The sequence below is a fragment of the Coregonus lavaretus genome (genome assembly GCF_964263955.1).
Source record: "Coregonus lavaretus genome assembly, chromosome: 32".
In the NCBI taxonomy this organism is placed as follows: Eukaryota; Metazoa; Chordata; class Actinopteri; order Salmoniformes; family Salmonidae; genus Coregonus; species Coregonus lavaretus.
The window spans coordinates 23,369,141-23,389,989 of record NC_140019.1 but is presented as its reverse complement, the minus strand read 5'-3'; the positions used below and the strand labels follow the sequence as shown (position 1 = coordinate 23,389,989).

General features: G+C 44.9%; 1 protein-coding gene across 1 annotated transcript in view; it reads right to left on the bottom strand.

Moving 5' to 3' along the window:
- LOC311107544 (prominin-1-A-like) overlaps positions 1-20,849 on the bottom strand; it is a gene marked incomplete at its 5' end in the record, with an annotated part of 110,903 nt that overhangs the window by 16,920 nt on the left and 73,134 nt on the right. The window contains 12 exons of the mRNA XM_084150051.1: positions 7,934-8,018; positions 8,932-9,035; positions 9,151-9,274; positions 9,712-9,864; positions 11,410-11,569; positions 11,864-11,927; positions 12,042-12,116; positions 12,210-12,439; positions 13,187-13,210; positions 13,460-13,549; positions 13,839-13,902; positions 14,132-14,252. Coding sequence (XP_084006177.1) covers positions 7,934-8,018; positions 8,932-9,035; positions 9,151-9,274; positions 9,712-9,864; positions 11,410-11,569; positions 11,864-11,927; positions 12,042-12,116; positions 12,210-12,439; positions 13,187-13,210; positions 13,460-13,549; positions 13,839-13,902; positions 14,132-14,252 — 1,294 coding nt within the window. The remainder of the gene's footprint in view (positions 1-7,933; positions 8,019-8,931; positions 9,036-9,150; positions 9,275-9,711; positions 9,865-11,409; positions 11,570-11,863; positions 11,928-12,041; positions 12,117-12,209; positions 12,440-13,186; positions 13,211-13,459; positions 13,550-13,838; positions 13,903-14,131; positions 14,253-20,849) is intronic.

The window sequence follows — 20,849 nt, the reverse complement described above, 5'->3', positions numbered from 1 at the left end:
TCATTGCACATGGTTGTTGCAAGAGCAAAAACGCGTGTTTCCATTTGTGCAAATGGTTTGTTTTCAAAAACTATTTTAGTAGCCTCCACTTTAGTAGCCTTGATCTCGGTGTTGAGGTCTGGTACCGCGAGAGTCGAGAACATAGAAATATAATTCTATGGTCAAGACTATTTTAGAGAGCTTAGAACAAAATGGTGATCAAAACAAAGTTGTTTACTTGGTAATTCAGCGTTATGTAAACAGAGGGGTTTGTTATTGATTTCCTTAGTGGTGGTGTGGTGCTGGAGCGGTAACACAGACCAGTGACAGGGTAGGACTCTGTTACCCTACCTAGCAACACAAACTTTACATTGAGGCCCCTCTCTTAATTCAAAGAGGGTCTTCCTACTTCCTAGGCAACCCCATTCATTGATACAAAGTACAGATTAAGACGGCCTGTTTTCTTTCCGTTGTGTCTTCTACACACTCATATAATAGGACTGATAAAAACAGGGCAGCCCGAGCTAAGACACAACAAATCCTCACTAGCTAAGAACCACATTGAAAAACAATAGATAAGAACAAAATAAATAACAAATGTCAATAACCATAAGCTTTTTTGTTTGGGGTCTATATATATATATATATATATATATATATATATATATATATATATATATATATATATATATATATATATATATAGAATGCTATTACAGTCACCCGTCGAAGGAGGAGGTCGTCAGGTAAGCTTGGCGTCGGGTAAGCTTGGCTTTATACATAGCTTGGGCTTTGTCGAGTAAGGCTTAAACTATGTATTTAGATTGTAGTTAGGTATTGTAGGTAGTTATCGTGGGTTGTTGTATGTAATTATTGTAGGTTAGTATTGTATTCGGCTGTGCCCGGTGTAGCACGAAGCTAGCTAGCTAACCCACCACCTGGACTAGCTGGCGAGTAGCTATTAGCAACGGTATAGTTGTTTCACGCCTGAGAGTGCCTGTAATTACGCCAGCTGGCTGCCTACAATAATTACATACAATAATTGCCTACCATTCAGCTGTTTTCTAACCTCATTGTCTGAACCGTTAATGTTAGGTAGCAAGTGGCTACTGTGCTTGAAATTTAGCTAGCTTGTTGCTACCTGGATAGCTACTAGTAAACAATAGCTGGAACGACCTAGCGAACAGACGCGAACTGGCTGAGTCAATTCAGTGGCTAGCTTTGCACTTGGCTAGCTAACAGTAGCTGCTAGGGGTAAGTCATAACTTACATTTGTGTTTTGTTTTTTACATATTGGTAGCCCGAGTCGTTCAAGGAATTCGGGACATGGGTGACTAGTTAACGTTAGCTTGGCTCTCTCTGTGTGTTCGTGCCGTGAAAGGAGGGGTTCTTCTTTGTCTGAAAGCAATGGCTAGCTAGCTTGCTAACTATTCTAGCTAACTAACTGGCTGAATAAGTTGACGACGGACTCGCTCAAGCTGTCGGGACTAACCCACAACGTTAGACACGGACACGAACGATCTGCTTGCGTGTTGATACACTGGTGGTTTGTTGTGGCCGAGTATTGGCGCTAAACCGTGTTGTTGGAGTCCGGCATGCTAGCTGGCTGTGGCGTCTTATGACTAGGTGCCCGGACGATTTTCACGGAATAATACTGTACCTAGTTAGCTAGCTGAATAAACTAAGTTAGTCTATTCCTAGAAAACATTGAACCGCTGTAGTTTACAACAATTATAGTTTCTGAGGTGGAAGTTGGGAGAGTTATATTTGGGAGTTGTGGTGAGGGAGGCCCCGCTCTCTCCTTTCCCAGATGTTTAGTTCATTTCATTCCGATCTCCTCTGCATTATTGTAGCCATTTGCTGCAGCCTGTCAACTATGCCTCTGCCTATCCCTGTTCTCTCCTCTCCGCACAGGCTATACAAACGCCTCACACCGCGTGGCTGCTGCCTCTCTAACCTGGTGGTCCCTGCATGCACCACCCACGTGGAGTTCCAGGTCTCAGGCAGCCTCTGGAACTGCCGTTCTGCTGCCAACAAGGCAGAGTTCATCTCAGCCTATGCTACCCTCCAGTCCCTCGACTTCTTGGCGCTGACGGAAACATGGATTACCACTGAAAACACTGCTACTCCTACTGCTCTCTCCTCGTCTGACCATGTGTTCTCGCATACCCCGAGAGCATCTGGTCAGCGGGGTGGTGGCACAGGAATCCTCATCTCTCCCAAGTGGACATTCTCAATTTTTCCCCTGACCCATCTGTCTATCTCCTCATTTGAATTCCATGCTGTCACAGTCACTAGCCCATTTAAGCTTAATATCCTTGTCATCTATCGCCCTCCAGGTTCCCTTGGAGAGTTCATCAATGAGCTTGACGCCTTGATAAGTTCCTTTCCTGAGGATGGCTCACCCCTCACAGTTCTGGGGGATTTCAACCTCCCTACGTCTACATTTGACTCATTTCTCTCTGCCTCCTTCTTTCCACTCCTCTCCTCTTTTGACCTCACCCTCTCACCGTCCCCCCCTACTCATAAGGCAGGCAATACGCTTGACCTCATCTTTACTAGATGCTGTTGTTCTACTAATCTCACTGCAACTCCCCTCCATGTCTCCGACCACTACTTTGTATCCTTTTCTCTCTCGCTCTCCTCCAACACTATTCACTCTGCCCCTACACAGATGGTAATGCGCCGTCGCAACCTTCGCTCTCTCTCTCCCGCTACTCTCTCCTCTTCTATCCTATCATCTCTTCCCTCTGCTCTATCCTTCTCCCTCCAATCTCCTGATTCTGCCTCCTCAACCCTCCTCTCCTCCCTTTCTGCATTCTTTGACTCTCTATGTCCCCTATCCTCCCGGCCGGCTCGGTCCTCCCCTCCAGCTCCGTGGCTTGATGACTCATTGCGAGCTCACAGAACAGAGCTCCGGGCAGCTGAGCGGAAATGGAAGAAAACTAGACTCCCTGCGGACCTGGCATCTTTTCACTCCCGCCTCTCTACATTTTCTTCATCTGTTTCTGCTGCTAAGGCCACTTTCTACCACTCTAAATTCCAAGCATCTGCCTCTAACCCTAGGAAGCTCTTTGCCACATTCTCCTCCCTGTTGAATCCTCCCCCCCCCCCCCCCCCCTCCTCCTCCCTCTCTGTGGATGACTTCGTCAACCGTTTTGAAAAGAAGTTTGACGACATCCGATCCTCGTTTGTTAAGTCAAATGACACTGCTGGTCCTGCTCACACTGCCCTACCCTATGCTTTGACTTCTTTCTCCCCTCTCTCTCCAGATAAAATCTTGCGACTTGTGACGGCAGGCCGCCCAACAACCTGCCCGCTTGACCCTATCCCCTCCTCTCTTCTCCAGACCATCTCCGGTGACCTTCTCCCTTACCTCACCTCGCTGATCAACTCATCCTTGACCGCTGGCTATGTCCCTTCCGTCTTCAAGAGAGCGAGAGTTGCACCCCTTCTCAAAAAACCAACACTCGACCCCTCTGATGTCAACAACTACAGACCAGTATCCCTTCTTTCTTTTCTCTCCAAAACTATTGAGCGTGCCGTCTTTAGCCAACTCTCTTGCTATCTCTTTCAGAATGACCTTCTTGATCCAAACCAGTCAGGTTTCAAGACTGGTCATTCAACTGAGACTGCTCTTCTCTGTGTCACGGAGGCTCTCCGCACTGCTAAAGCTAACTCTCTCTCCTCTGCTCTTGTCCTTCTAGACCTGTCTGCTGCCTTTGATACTGTGAACCATCAGATCCTCCTCTCCACCCTCTCCGAGCTGGGCATCTCCGGCGCGGCTCACTCTTGGATTGCGTCCTACCTGACCGGTCGCTCCTACCAAGTGGCGTGGCGAGAAGCTGTCTCCGCACCACGTGCTCTCACCACTGGTGTCCCCCAGGGCTCAGTTCTAGGCCCTCTCCTATTCTCGCTATACACCAAGTCACTTGGCTCTGTCATATCCTCACATGGCCTCTCCTATCATTGCTACGCAGACGACACACAACTAATCTTGTCCTTTCCCCCTTCTGATAACCAGGTGGCGAATCGCATCTCTGCATGTCTGGCAGACATATCAGTATGGATGACGGATCACCACCTCAAGCTGAACCTTGGCAAGACGGAGCTGCTCTTCCTCCCGGGGAAGGACTGCCTGTTCCATGATCTCGCCATCACGGTTGACAACTCCGTTGTGTCCTCCTCCCAGAGTGCGAAGAGCCTTGGCGTGACCCTGGACAACACCCTGTCGTTCTCCGCTAACATCAAGGCGGTGACCCGATCCTGTAGGTTCATGCTCTACAACATTCGGAGAGTACGACCCTGCCTTACACAGGAAGCGGCACAGGTCCTAATCCAGGCACTTGTCATCTCCCGTCTGGATTACTGCAACTCGCTGTTGGCTGGGCTCCCTGCCTGTGCCATTAAACCCCTACAACTCATCCAGAATACTGCAGCCCGTCTGGTGTTCAACCTTCCCAAGTTCTCTCACGTCACCCCGCTCCTCCGCACACTCCACTGGCTTCCAGTTGAAGCTCGCATCTGCTACAAGACCATGGTGCTTGCCTACGGAGCTGTGAGGGGAACGGCACCTCCGTACCTTCAGGCTCTGATCAGTCCCTACACCCAAACGAGGGCATTGCGTTCATCCACCTCTGGCCTGCTGGCTCCCCTACCTCTGCGGAAGCATAGTTCCCGCTCAGCCCAGTCAAAACTGTTCGCTGCTCTGGCACCCCAATGGTGGAACAAGCTCCCTCACGACGCCAGGACAGCGGAGTCACTCACCACCTTCCGGAGACATTTGAAACCCCACCTCTTTAAGGAATACCTGGGATAGGATAAAGTAATCCTTCTACCCCCCCCCCCCCCTTACCCCAACCCACCCCCACCCCCCCCCAAAAAAAAACATTGTAAAGTGGTTATCCCACTGGCTATAAGGTGAATGCACCAATTTGTAAGTCGCTCTGGATAAGAGCGTCTGCTAAATGACGTAAATGTAAATGTTAAATAAAAAAATAAAATCACATTTTACTTGTCACATGCGCTGAATACAACAGGTGTAGACCTTACAGTGAAATGCTTACTTACAAGCCCTTAACCAACAATGCAATTTTAAGAAAGAATACCAAAAAAAATACAATAAATAAAAACATTTAAAAACGACAACAACAACAAGCAACTAATAATTAAAGAGAAGCAGTAAAATAACAATAGCGAGGCTATATACAGGGGGTACCGGTAACGAGTCAATGTGCGGGGGCACCGGTTAGTCGAGGTAATTGAGGTAATATGTACATGTAGGTAGAGTTACTATGCATAGATAATAAACAGAGAGTAGCAGCAGTGTAAAGGGGGGGGGGGCTTCTAAACAGCTTGGGGGTACAAGCTTGGACCTATAGGCGGTCTCGTCGTTGTCGGTGATCAGGCCTATCACTGTTGTGTCATCGGCAAACTTAATGATGGTGTTGGAGTCGTGCCTGGCCATGCAGTCATGAGTGAACAGGGAGTACAGGAGGGGACTGAGCATGAATAGCATTCTCACATAGGTGTACCTTTTGTCCAGGTGTGAAAGGGCAGTGTGGAGTGCCATAGAGATTGCATCATCTGTGGATCTGTTGGGGCGGTATGCAAATTGGAGAGGGTCTAGGGTTTCTGGGATAATGGTGTTGATGTGAGCCATGACCAGCCTTTCAAAGCACTTCATGGCTACAGACGTGAGTGCTACGGGTCGGTAGTCATTTAGACAGGTTACCTTAGTGTTCTTGGGCACAGAGACTATGGTGGTCTGCTTGAAACATGTTGGTATTACAGACTCAGACAGGGAGAGGTTGAGAATGTCAGTGAAGACAATTGCCAGTTGGTCAGCGCATGCTCGGAGTACACGTCCTGGTAATCTGTCTGGCCCTGCGGCCTTGTGAATGTTGACCTGTCTTACTCACATCGGCTACGGAGAGCGTGATCACACAGTCTTCCGGAACAGCTGATGCCCTCATGCATGTTTCAGTGTTACTTGCCTCGAAGCGAGCATAGAAGTAATTTAGCTCGTCTGGTAGGCTCATGTCATTGGGCAGCTCGCGGCTGTGCTTCCCTTTGTAGTCTGTAATAGTTTGCAAGCCCTGCCACATCCGACCAGCGTCGGAGCCGGTGTAGTACGATTCGATCTTAGTCCAGTATTGACGCTTTGCCTGTTTGTTGTTTCGTCGGAGGGCATAGCGGGATTTCTTATAAGCGTCCGGGTTAGAGTCCCGCTCCTTGAAAGCGGCAGCTCTACCCTTTAGCTCAGTGTGGATGTTGCCTGTAATCCATGGCTTCTGGTTGGGGTATGTACGTACAGTCACTGTGGGGACGACGTCATCGATTGATGAAGCTAGTGACTGATGTGGTGTACTCCTCAATGCCATCGGAAGAATCCCGGAACACATTCCAGTCTGTGCTAGAAAAACAGTCTGACCATTTTTTTATTGACCGAGTCACTGGTGCTTCCTGCTTTAGTTTTTGCTTGTAAGCAGGAATCAGGAGGATAGAATTATGGTCAGATTTGCCAAATGGAGGGCGAGCTTTGTACGCGCCTCTGTGTGTCGAGTAAAGGTGGTCCCTGGCCACTAGGAGCACCGCCACTGGATGAGCGTTTTCCTGTTTGCTTATGGCTGTATACAGTTCATTGAGTGCGGTCTTAGTGCCAGCATCGGTTTGTGGTGGTAAATAGACAGCTACGAAGAATATAGATGAAAACTCTCTTGGTAGATAGTGTGGTCTACAGCTTATCATGAGATACTCTACCTCAGGTTAGCAAAACCTTGAAACTTCCTTAGATATCGTGCACCAGCTGTTGTTTACAAATATACATAGACCGCCACCCCTTGTCTTACCAGAGGCTGCTGTTCTATCCTGCCGATACAGTGTATAACCCGCCAGCTGTATGTTATTCATGTCGTCGTTCAGCCATGACTCAGTGAAACATAAGATATTACAATTTTTTATGTCCCGTTGGTAGGATATATACGTGCTTCTAGTTTGTCCACTTTATTATCAAGGGATTGTAAGTTGGCCAATAGTATCGATGGCAAAGGCAGATTAGCCACTCATCGCCGACTCCTTACCAGGCACCCGATCTCCTTCCGCGATATCTTCTTTTTATTCTACTGCAAATGACGGCGATGAGGGCCCTGTCGGGTGTCTGTAGCAAATCCCTCTCGTCCGACTCATTAAAGAAACATTCTTCGTCCAGTTCAAGGTGAGTAATCGCTGTTCTGATGTCCAGAAGCTCTTTTCGGTCATAAGAGACGGTAGCAGCAACATTATGTACAAAATAAGTTACAAACAATACGAAAAAACTTACAAAATAGCACGGTTGGTTAAGAGTCCATAAAACGGCACCCATTCCCTCCGCCGCCATTCTCCTTTTTTGTAACCTAGCCAAACCTATGCTAGCCAGCTCTATCCATCCCTAACCTAGCCTAACTTATGCTAGCCAGCTCTATCCATCCTTATTTACTATTTAATAAAAGAGGCGAGCTAATCTTGCCAGCTGGCTGGCTGATACAGAACGGTCCTCTTGGTAGACACTAGACAGGCCTGGTGTCAAGGAAGACCAATGATATAGGCTGAGGTAACAGTCAAGGAATGCTAATGCTACAGTTCACTGGCCTGCTCTTTGTTTTGGCAATAACTCCTTTTGTTAGCTAATGCTCATTAATCTAAATGTGGGAATACAGACACTTGATTTAGCTTGACTGGTGTGCAGTATAGGCATAGTTGAAATTTTTGGGACTATTCCATTGGTTACATTGTTTTAGGCAAGTAAAATCAAACACATCTCAACTACTTGAAAAAAATGGTCTGATTCGGTGTGAGTGTGATTACAGTAACTAAAGCGTATTATATCCATGTGTTACCATGTGCAGGTATGAAATATGCAGTAAGTATCCTACAGTGAGTGAGTGCACACTGCACAATGCATGTGAATACTGACCAGGCTGGAGTTTAGCAAGGTTGTGACATTGAAGACTTTATCCAGGCGCATGGCAGAGTAGAGACTTCTGTTATTTTTGCAATTACTGAGAGAGGAGAAGAAAAGAGGGAAAAAAGAGAGAGAGAAAGAAATAGAGAGTGAGAAATGTCAATATTATCATGTCCATTCATTAATTCCTTGGTTAGCTCTCTCTGCTGCCACCCAGTGAATAAAGTTGGAACTCTATTCAGCTCTGTATCGCTGCCTTCCGGTCATTTTATAAGCAGTGTTCTCACAAATCACTTTTAGAGAGCTTATCCAACGCAAAGTATTAAGTCAGAATGCATGACTCACGTTTCACATTTAGGTCCATCGTTTGTAGTTACATAACTGAACACATTCAATGGTCACGTGGGAGAGTAGCTCAGTTGGTAGAGCATGGCGCTTGCAACGCCAGGGTTGTGGGTTCGATTCCCACGGGGGACCAGTATGAAAAAAAATTATGCACTCACTAACTGTAAGTCGCTCTGGATAAGAGCGTCTGCTAAATGACTAAAATGTAAATGAGAGTGAAGTAAGGGTAAAGGGATGGTCATGTCTGTACACACTATGTCATGGCTAACTCCCTGACTAGGTAGTAGCTGAGGCGACTAGTCTCTATAAGGAAATATAATGAAGCTTTGCTGCCTGTTCTTATCGAGAGATGCCTAAAATCTCAGGCATAAAAGATCACTAATCAATTCATGCATCCCTAGTTTCAATCATTTATTATAAGCAATGTCAGATAGAATGTGAGGAGGTAGAATATTGACACAGACATTATCCTGTGACATTTATTTAAATCAAACACTGCCACAAAACAGGAATATCTAGTGTTATGACCTGGTTCTATCCATAAGTAATCAAGTTTAATTCTATTTAGACCAGCCAGTCTATGTAAAACATTGGCCATCATTAAAACACACAGAAATGAATCCCCAGTAGTAAGTGCTACATCCATACATCCAGTACATTATTACCTGTAGAGACTCTCCACTGTCAGATCCAGGTCTGAGTCGTTGTACATATACCCCGGGATGAAGTTCCTCCACTCAGGGTTCACCAGGTGAGGAGTGTCCAAAACCTGGGACACAAATGACCAGTAAGACCATCATACAGTTCTAGACCATTATTATAGAGAAGGACCATATACAATACCTAAACATTGTCACATTAAGAGTTATCACATCATAACTTGCCTTGAAGAGCTGCTTGGTGTGGAAGGGCTCACAGACCAGCTTCTCCACGTTGCCCCCGACCAGGAAGGTGGCGGTCACCACTCCCATCAGTATCCAAGAGAAGAGGAAGCTGAAACCCACACCGCTGTGGAGACACACATAGATAGAGCATTCAATCAATCAGTCAATCAATCAATCTACACACTCTTAGTGCTGTATATACTGTAGAAAGTGTAGACAGACAGACACAGTAGATAGATAGATAGAGATATAGATAGAGATAGAGAGAGAGAGAGAGAGAGAGAGAGAGAGAGAGAGAGAGAGAGAGAGAGAGAGAGAGAGAGAGAGAGAGAGAGAGAGAGAGAGAGAGAGAGAGAGAGAGAGAGAGAGAGAGAGAGAGAGAGAGAGAGAGAGAGAGAGAGAGAGAGAGAGAGAGAGAGAGAGAGAGAGAGAGAGAGAGAGAGAGAGAGAGAGAGAGAGATAGATAGATAGATAGATAGATAGATAGATAGATAGATAGATAGATAGACAACCTGCCAAACAGATACCCAGCCAGCCAGCTAGCTGGCCAGAAATACTCACGCCATGAGAAGGGTACCGCCGGTGTTGGAGACGCAGCCCCGTGTGGTGGGGGAGGCGTGCTTGTCATATCCCATGGTGCCACACATTATGGCCAGGAAGTTGAAGGCCACGATGAGAACCACCATGCAGCACAGCCCAATACAGCAAATCCACCTGTAGAGGAACCCTGGAGTCAGTACACCATAACAAGTAACAACCAACCACTACATTAGGATAAGACGCCATAACAAGTAACAACCAAGCACTACATTAGAATAAGACGCCATAACAAGTAACAACCAACCACTACTTTAGGATAAGACGCCATAACAAGTAACAACCAACCACTACTTTAGGATAAGACACCATAACAAGTAACAACCAACCACTACTTTAGGATAAGATGCCATAACAAGTAACAACCAAGCACTACTTTAGGATAAGACACCATAACAAGTAACAACCAACCACTACTTTAGGATAAGACGCCATAACAAGTAACAACCAAGCACTACTTTAGGATAAGACGCCATAACAAGTAACAACCAAGCACTACATTAGGATATGACGCCATAACAAGTAACAACCAACCACTACTTTAGGATAAGACGCCATAACAAGTAACAACCAACAACTACTTTAGGATAAGATGCCATAACAAGTAACAACCAACCACTACATTAGGATAAGACAGCATAAAATTAACAACCAACCACTACATTAGGATAAGACGCCATAACAAGTAACAACCAACCACTACTTTAGGATAAGATGCCATAACAAGTAACAACCAACCACTACATTAGGCTAAGATGGCATAACAATTAACAACCAACCACTACATTAGGCTAAGATGGTATAACAATTAACAACCAACCACTACATTAGGATATTATGCCATAACAAGTAACAACCAACCACTACATTAGGATAAGATGCCATAACAAGTAACAACCAACCACTACATTAGGATAAGATGCCAAAACAAGTAACAACCAACCACTACATTAGGCTAAGATGGCATAACAAGTAACAACCAAAAATTACAATAGGATATGACGCCAAAACAAGTAACAACCAACCACTACATTAGGATAAGATGCCAAAACAAGTAACAACCAACCACTACATTAGGATAAGATGCCAAAACAAAGTAACAACCAACCACTACATTAGGATAAGATGCCATAACAAGTAACAACCAACCACTACATTAGGATAAGATCCCATTACAAGTAACAACCCAACCACTACATTAGGATAAGATGCCATAACAAGTAACAACCAACCACTACATTAGGATAAGATCCCATTACAAGTAACAACCAACCACTACATTAGGATAAGATGCCATAACAATGGAGACTACAGCCTGTCAGATTCTATTGTCTTTACGTCAATCTACCACAGACCAGGCAGGTGAAGACCTTTATTTGTTCTAATAATAATAATAATAATATAATTTGCCATTTAGCAGACGCTTTTATCCAAAGCGACTTACAGTCATGCGTGCATACATTTTTGTGTATGGGTGGTCCCGGGGATCGAACCCACTACCCTGGCGTTACAAGCACCGTGCTCTACCAGCTGAGCTACAGAGGACCACCCATACCACCCATACCCATCATGGGCCCTGGTCAAAAGTAGCACACTATATAGGGAATAGGGTACCATTTAGGACACACAGTTTGTGAATAGGGGCCCAGTTCCTGATTGTACCTATAGAAGTCTATCTGATCGATCTCAGGGTAGGAGTCTTCTATCTTGGACTGTGTGTGACTGATGAAGTTGGTGAAGTTGGCCAGAGTGCTGTTTACAGGGAACACCTTGGAGGAACTGCTGATGTTGGCGCTGATGACGTCCAACATGCCCCGGGCTCCTGGGAGGGAGAGAGTGTATATATATTCAGGGGCATTAGTGAAATAATGGAGTAATACAACGTTATATTTTGGGTTATTGGCGTACAACAGTTCAGGTGTAGGTCAATAATTGGAATATGGACATTGATCTTATTGGGCGTATAAGACATTACCATCAATGAGTATTCATACCATATTGAACATGACTGACTTGGCAATGCAAAGTTGAACACTCAAAATGATATAACCCTTCATTTAGTGTCTTCTGAAACTTGTTTAGGAGCATTAAATGAGGTTAAAGAGATGCCACTCACCGTCGACTACGCTCCTCATCTGGTCACTCACCATGCCTGGAGTGTCATTGAATGAGGAGAAGCCCTGTTTGGAGAAGAAAATAGAAAGGTTTGCATTGATGATACAGTATGACAAATATCAAAGAAAACCTCACAACTTATACAGTACCTAAAGGTTTTGCAACATTTCTAGACTCACCTTTTGAATGATTTCGTTGAGGTCCGTTTTCAGCACCTGATTGACACTTTCCAGGTGATTGTTCACATCAGGTAACTGCAACACATCACATACTTATATTGTGCTATATTAATCTAATTATTACAGTATCACTATTATTAGCATCTTTAATTAAGTGTGCCAGCATACCCGGGTGAAGTTGGCGCTGACGTAGAGCTGTGCCAGGGAGCTGTGGATGGAGCGGCAGAGCTGGGCGGTGGTGGCATCCGAGTCCTCGTTGCTGCAGCCTGGATCGTTGAGGGTTCTGTTCAGGCTGGAGCGCACCAGGCTCAGGTTGAAGTGGAGCTTCCCTGTCGCCTCCTGGAGAACCTCCAGAGACACCCTCACGTTCTCCAGGGCCTCCTTGGTCTCCCGCATGGCTGGGGATGGGGACGGGGTAGGATGGAGAAGTGGTGAGTATTTGGTATTTGGTATTTTATTAGGATCCCCATTAGCTGTTGTGAAAGCAGCAGCTATTCTTCCTGGGGTCCACACAGAACATGAAACATGACATAATACAGAACATTAATAGACAAGAACAGCTCAAGGACAGAACTAGATCCATTTAAAGTGTGTGTGAGAGTGCACATAGTAAAGACCCACACACGTATGCACACGGTAGATTCACAAAAACACAAGCACGCACGCACAAACCAAATACACACACATGCACATCCATACCCTGGCCTTGATTACACACAAAATAACACACACATATTCACACGGGGGCAGCTTTTAGAATTGAACAGGTGAACAACAGTTGCAGGTTCAATCCACTGTTGGAGCAAGGTTGGAACTTGGGAGGCCATATACTTAATATATCCATATCGATTCATAATTAAGATGGCACACAAGGTAGGTTTGGACAGTTCCAAATAGAGGCAGGTAGTATATTGTACACACACAGGGATGTCTAGCGATTTAGCCTGGTCCCAGAACTGTTTCTGCTGTCTTGCCATTTCCTATGGTCATTCTCACGCCAATGGCACAAACAGATCTTGGACCAGGCTACAATTGGCTCAAGAGCCAGGAGAACCACAAGGGGACCAATCACAAGAGTGACACAAGGGTGAAGTCTCAAGGTCACAAGGTCAAGGGGTCACCGGTCAAGGTTAATTTACTGTTACCTTTAATGGCCCTCTGAACTTTGACTTTACGACAACAAATAAAAAGGAAAGAGAAGGATGTCTACTTCAGCCATTTAAGTACACCTTGTTATGAGCTAATTAACAAGATATTTCTATAAGAACTACAATGCTACTGTACTATACACAGTATATTCTTAAAATATCCTTATAACTTATGTCCAATTTGAGGGCAGTATTGTCAGTGTGGTAGAGAGGAAAACAATTACAGCATCTGTCTGAAAGAGGAAATTACATCATAAGGACAGGACATACCTCCAGCCATACGGAGCACCCCGTCCAGTGCAGGACGCACCTCTTTGCCCAATTCCTCATGAATCTTCCCTCCAAGCAGAGGACCCACATCTGAGGATGTGGAAATTGCATCATTATGTATCAGGGTTGGGGTCAATTACATTTTAATTCAGGAAGTAAACAGACGTTCAAATTCCAATTCCAATTTCTCTCATAGAAAAGCAATAGAAACATTTGAATTTCAGTTGACTTCCTGAATTGACTGAATTGAAATGAAATTGACCCCAACTCTGTTATGTATCTAGGGGACCTGATATGGCCATAGATTCATCGTTTTCTGCAACAGACAATAGACCGAACAAAGACAATATGGAGACGTGGCCTCAGGCACTTTACTTACTATCTAGGTCAGAAATGACTGAGTACTTGGCAGTGGCGTATTGTGCTATTAGGTAATCAATTTGCTGTGAAAACAAGAGCAGAAGAAAGTCACAGAAACGCAGGACTGTTTTTAGTCAGAGATTGTGTTACTCTGTCAGTCTCTCGCTATCTCACACACACACACACACACACTTTGCGAAGCATACAATATACATGAGGACGTTTAATCTATCCATCTCTTATATTCTCTACTTAGCCTTGTGTGCACACCTACAGTTAACTGTCATTGCAGCTACCGTAAAAAGGCTGTACCATTGGCGTCTCATTGGCAAAGGTCTGCAGGTCCTTAAGGTTACTGCTAACCAGTCTCTTCATGCCTTTGAGCTGGGAGCTCAGGTTCTGGTTAGCTGCATACGCACACAGTACTCCAGCCCTGCAGACAGACAACAAACACAAACACACAGAACATTAAAATAGATATAGGCTAGCACACACTAAGCTAAGAGTGGTCTAAGGCACTGCATCGCAGTGCTAACTGTGCCACTAGAGATCCTGGTTCGAATCCAGGCTCTGTCGCAGCCGGCCGTGACCGGGAGACTCATGGGCGGCGCACAATTGGCCCAGCGTCGTCCAGGGTAGGGGAGGGAATGGCCGGCAGGGATGTAGCTCAGTTGATAGAGCATGGCATTTGCAATGCCAGGGTTGTGGGTTCGATTCCCACGGGGGGCCAGTATAAAAAAAAAAAAATGTATTCACTAACTGTAAGTCGCTCTGGATAAGAGCGTCTGCTAAATGACTTAAATGTAAATGTAAATGTGTTTTAAATATTATAATCCAGATATTTTAAGCTTTATGGCTGCATTTACACAGGCAGACCAATTCTGATATTTTTCCACTAATTTGTCTTTGGAACAATCAGATCAGCTCTTTTGCCAATAATTGGGCAAAATATCAGAATGGGCTGCTTGTGTAAACACAGCCTTATGATTTTATTGAAAGGGAATTCATGTCAAGCTTTCATTCACACCTTCTGTCAGTTATGAATGCTACACAGACCGCTAATCAGTTTACAAATACCACAATAATCATTGGAGTTTAGTTGTTGTTGATACTTTGAACTAGTCCACGGAGCCAGCTAATGACTGTAAATGTAGTTTTATGCTGAATGAACGAAACAACCAAATGTGTGGTATTACACTCAAGACACACACAGATTCAGAAACACTGTGACCAGCACCAGTATAGTAAAACTATACAGACTGTGAGTGCAGCTTTTTTAAATTGATGTCATCTGTTAGGTCATCTATTGCCTTTATTGCTTTGCAATATTTGTATAATTTGTATGCATTTCATTGTATGTACCATTCCACACAGGGGGACAATTAAGTTGTTTGGATTGAATGTCCATTTCTCCCTGGCCACATAGCCAACCATTATACTTTAGAAGTCTGGTTCGACAAATCAAACTTGGTTTGCCATAGAAACCATCAATAACATTGTAAAACCCACAACATTCTAGAAACAGAATCAACAACCGCCCCATAAACACCTTAACCTTCTGAGAAGACAGGTCGTTTTGAGACACTCTGTGTAACTTTGGATTGCTAAAATGTCAATGCATCTGTATGACCATGGCTATGAGTCTGACTCCAACTATCTGACCAGGAAGGGTCTGATCCTGACTTGGGCTACGACTCAGGCTTTGAGTCTGACTTTGACTTGGAGTCAGATGACCAGTTAGAACAGTCCAGAGAGGTGGGCCTCTTCATAGAGCCCAAACCCCCCTTATCCTCTGATCAAGATCAAAGCCGTGAAGTCCCAGTGGCCAGGACCGATACTCTGGGGGTTGAGGACCAGGCAGTGGCTACGGCCCCTGTGGATCTGAAGGGCATGGTGGGCGAGCACCATGAGATCCTCCAGAGCTCCAGCCCTGAGAACACCAGAGGGCTTGCCTGTGTCCTCCTTGACCCTCAGGCGGTTCCATAATGGGTCACCTGGTTGAGAAGCAGGTAGGCAGAACCAGAAAGGACTCACCCAGCCAGTTCCCTGAGTGATGGTGAGTATCAAACTCCAAGTTTATCAGGAAAACATAATCACATTCAACATTTGTGAAGACAGCTGGTGTCTTTTAGTGAGTCTGGTTGTGTGTATTCTCTTTCATTCCGTAGGTTAGAGTGGTTTGGATGTGAAGTGTCTAGAGTCTCCCATAAGAGAGGACCAGAGGGTCCCGCCCTCCAAGAGAAAGAGAGGACCATGGGTCACCTGTAAGAGGACCAGGGTGTCCAGCCCTTCTAGTAGCCCAGGCTGTTGCAACCAAAATAACCATCCTGGAAGAAACAGAAGAGGTAGTCTATTTTTTAAAATCTCTTTTCAATCTTGTTTTTTTTTTCTTTTATTATGTTTGACATTTTTGTGTCCTAGGGTGACTTGAAAGGCTCTTAAAATCAAATGTATTGTTATGATTATGATTATGATTATTATTATTATCCGTTGAGGACAGTGACTTCGTCCCAAGGCTCAACTGTAAGAGGACATGGGAATCAGACCTTTGCCCAGAAAGTTCTGAGTCCGAGAGAACCAATCAGCAGAGACAGAGGGTCTGGATAGGACTGATTACCAACTGATGTCCACCAATCTCAACTGAAGTTTCCAGTTTTAATGTCACATGCACAAGTACAGTGAAATGCCTTTCTTGCACTTCAAAATGTTTCAATTAGGTAGAACAAAAAAAACACACATGAGAAACAGAAATAAGAAGAACAGGAGAAAGTAGGTCAGCATACTATGTATTGGGTCAGTCAGTACCAGTACCATATTTGCAATGTGCAGGGATACTGGAGTGATAGAGGTAGATATGTATAGGGGGAAGGTAACTAGGCATCAGGATATATGATAAACAGAGTAGCAGCAGATTGTATGTGAGTGTGGGTGTGTAGAGTCAGTATAAATGTATGTCCATATTATGTGTGAGTGAGCAGATGATGGAGTCAGTGTTTGTGTGTGTGTGTGGGAGTGACAGTGTGTGTGAGTGTGTAGGGCCCTGTGAGTGTGCATAGAGACAGTGAAAAAATATAAATAAAATACAAGGGTCAACTCAGATAGTCAGTGTAACCATTTTGTTTGCTATTTACAGTGAGGGAAAAAAGTATTTGATCCTGCTGATTTTGTACGTTTGCCCACTGACAAAGAAATGATCAGTCTATAATGTTAATGGTAGGTTTATTTGAACAGTGAGAGACAGAATAACAACAACAAAATCCAGAAAAACGCATGTCAAAAATGTTATAAATTGATTTGCATTTTAATGAGGGAAATAAGTATTTGACCCCTCTGCAAAACATGACTTAGTACTTCGTGGCAAAACCCTTGTTGGCAATCACAGAGGTCAGATGTTTCTTGTAGTTGCCCACCAGGTTTGCACACATCTCAGGAGGGATTTTGTCCCACTCCTCTTTGCAGATCTTCTCCAAGTCATTAAGGTTTCGAGGCTGACGTTTGGCAACTCGAACCTTTAGCTCCCTCCACAGATTTTCTATGGGATTAAGGTCTGGAGACTGGCTAGGCCACTCCAGGACCTTAATGTGCTTCTTCTTGAGCCACTCCTTTGTTGCCTTGGCCGTGTGTTTTGGGTCATTGTCATCCTGGAATACCCATCCAGGTCGCAGTTGTAAATGAGAACTTGTTCTCAACTGGCTTACCTGGTTAAATAAAGGTTAAATAAATAAAAATAAATCTACGACCCACTTTCAATGCCCTGGCTGAGGGAAAGAGGTTCTCACCCAAGATTTGACGGTCCATCGTCCCTTTGATGCGGTGAAGTTGTCCTGTCCCCTTAGCAGAAAAACACCCCCAAAGCATAATGTTTCCACCTCCATGTTTGACGGTGGGGATGCTGTTCTTGGGGTCATAGGCAGCATTCCTCCTCCTCCAAACACGGCGAGTTGATGCCAAAGAGCTCGATTTTGGTCTCATCTGACCACAACACTTTCACCCAGTTCTCCTCTGAATCATTCAGATGTTCATTGGCAAACTACAGACAGGCCTGTATTTGTGCTTTCTTGAGCAGGGAGACCTTGCGGGCGCTGCAGGATTTCAGTCCTTCACAGCGTAGTGTGTTACCAATTGTTTTCTTGGTGACTATGGTCCCAGCTGCCTTGAGATCATTGACAAGATCCTCCCATGTAGTTCTGGGCTGATTCCTCACCGTTCTCATGATCATTGCAACTCCACGAGGTGAGATCTTGCATGGAGCCCCAGGCCAAGGGAGATTGACAGTTATTTTGTGTTTCTTCCATTTGCGAATAATCGCACCAACTGTTGTTACCTTCTCACCAAGCTGCTTGGCGATGGTCTTGTAGCCCATTCCAGCCTTGTGTAGGTCTACAATCTTGTCCCTGACATCCTTGGAGAGCTCTTTGGTCTTGGCCATGGTGGAGAGTTTGGAATCTGATTGATTGATTGCTTCTGTGGACGGGTGTCTTTTATACAGGTAACAAACTGAGATTAGGAGCACTCCCTTTAATAAGAGTGTGCTCCTAATCTCAGCTCGTTACCTGTATAAAAGACACCTGGGAGCCATAAATCTTTCTGATTGAGAGGGGGTCAAATACTTATTTCCCTCATTAAAATGCAAATCAATTTATAACATTTTTTACATGCAGATTTTTTTGTTGTTATTCTGTCTCTCACTGTTCAAATAAACCTACCATTAAAATTATAGACTGATAATGTCTTTGTCAGGGGGCAAACGTACAAAATCAGCAGGGGATCAAATACTTTTTTCCCTCACTGTAGCAGTTTTATGGCTTGGAGATAGAAGCTGTTCGGGAGCCTGTTGGTGTCCGACTTGCTGCACCGGTAACACTTGCCATGCGGAAGCAGAGAGAACAGTCTTTGGCTTGGGTGGCTGGAGTCTAATGATTTTCCAGGCCTTCCTTTCAGACCGCCTGCTATAGATGTCCTGGAGCTCAGCCCCAGTGAGGCAGGGAGCTCAGCCCCAATGATGTACTGGGCTGTCCGCTCCACCCTCTGTAGCGCCATGTGATCGAGGGCGGTGCTGTTGCCATACCAAGCAGTGATGCAGCCAGTCAAGATTCTCTCATTGGTACAGCTGTATAACTTTTTGAGGATCTGAGGGCCCATGCCAAACCTTTTCAACCTCCTGACGGGGAAGAGCCACTGTTCGCGTGTGTGTGGACCATTTTAAGTACTTGTAAGATTTGGACACCGAGGAACTCTCGACCCGCTCCACTGCAGCCCCATCGATGTGGATGGGGTCGTGCTCGCCCCCGTTTCCTGTCTTCCACGATCAGCTCCTTGGTCTTACTGACGTTGACGTTGAGGGAGAGGTTGTTGTTTCAACACCACACTGCCAGGTCACTGACCTCCTCCCTGTAGGCTGTCTCATCGTCATCAGTGATCAGGCCCACCACCGTTGTGTCGTCAGCAAATTTGATGATTGAGTTGGAGTCGTGCGTGGCCACGCAGTCGTGGGTGAACAGGGAGTACAGGAGGGGACGGTATGTTGTATTACCTTTGAGGCTATATTATTAATAACATGTTTAAATGTATTAGCAATCTGTTTTGTCCTCGTCTTTCTTGGTCTTAAGGTTAGGGTTAGGCATAAGGTTAGCAGTGTGGTTCGGGTTACGGTTAGGTTTAAAATCACATTTTAAGATGAGAAATTGTAGAAATAGGCTGGGCTTATAACTTTGTGTCTGTGGTAACTACAGTAGTGATGATCTAGAATTTTCTAGAATTAGCGAGTTACTGCCCTGATGACACAGACGGCTTTATTAACAACGGTAATGTGTGTTATGTGAAATGTTTTATAAAAAAATACCCAGTTTGATAAACTAGTAAAGTTGTGAAGTGCATTAGCAAAAAGCTTTGTTCTTTCTATATAACAAAATGCAATTTACCACTTGTCTGTCTATTATATCACACTGTCAACGGCCCTCCCAGTCAACACCACCTCATAAGATGAGGAAGTACATTGTTTATGAGGATTGCCTGCTGCAGTTGTTTGAGAGATGTCAAGTTTGCAGCCAAACATGCAACATAGAGAAGACCAGCAAGGCGACCGTCAGCATCACCAGACATGCCCTTGCTGTGAGCATTCCTAGAAATGGAACAGGGAGGACACTTGAATCAGTTTGGTGACAAAACAGTTTGGAGTTTTGTCCCAATTCACCTTCATAACCTAGCCTGGTGGAACCAGCCTGATCGCTGCGTTTACCATTCTATTTCACTTCACATATCACGATATCAGAAGTGAAATAGAAAAATGAATGCAGCGATCAGGTTGGTTTCACCATGCTAATCATAACCACTATTGATAATGTACTATGTGCTCTGTGTGTGTGTTTGTATGTGACCGACCAGTATCTTTGATGAGGGGCCAGGAGCTGATCTACACTGCCATGCCCATCAATGGGGTGCTGGCAAAGACCTTACCTCCAGCTAGATGGCTTCACGGATCCAAAAAGTCGGACCCGTTCAGAAATGAACCTGTGGCTTTCCCACCCCGACCTGATATGCATAAATACAATTTTAAAATATAAAGACCTGTTCCGAACGGACCCGAGGACAACTAGACCCATTCCGTATAGACCTGGTCAGATCCAGACCCGGTCCGATCTGAGTGAGGGAAGCAGCAGAAAAGTATTTTTGTAAGCTACTTTATTAACAAGTGCTGATAAAGCGAGAGAGAGAGGTCGAGGTGCCGCTCTAGGAGGCTGGGGAGGGGCCGTAGCCTACTGGGAGTAGTGACATTTGGAGCAAGGAGGGAGGGACAGCAACCAACCAAGCCGACTCGCGGTATAGTAGACTAATAGCTGTCATAGCTAGGTTATTTATCATCCAATATGATTACGTAGTACCTGTCTTGATTGAATCAAACCAGGAGAAGCTAGTTCAGATAGCTAAGGTTAGCTAGCTAGGCTAATTGAGGCTGCAGTGCATTCTCATCGTACAGTTACAAATAACAACAACTCCATCCAGAATATAAAGTAGCAGCCTATCTGTTGGC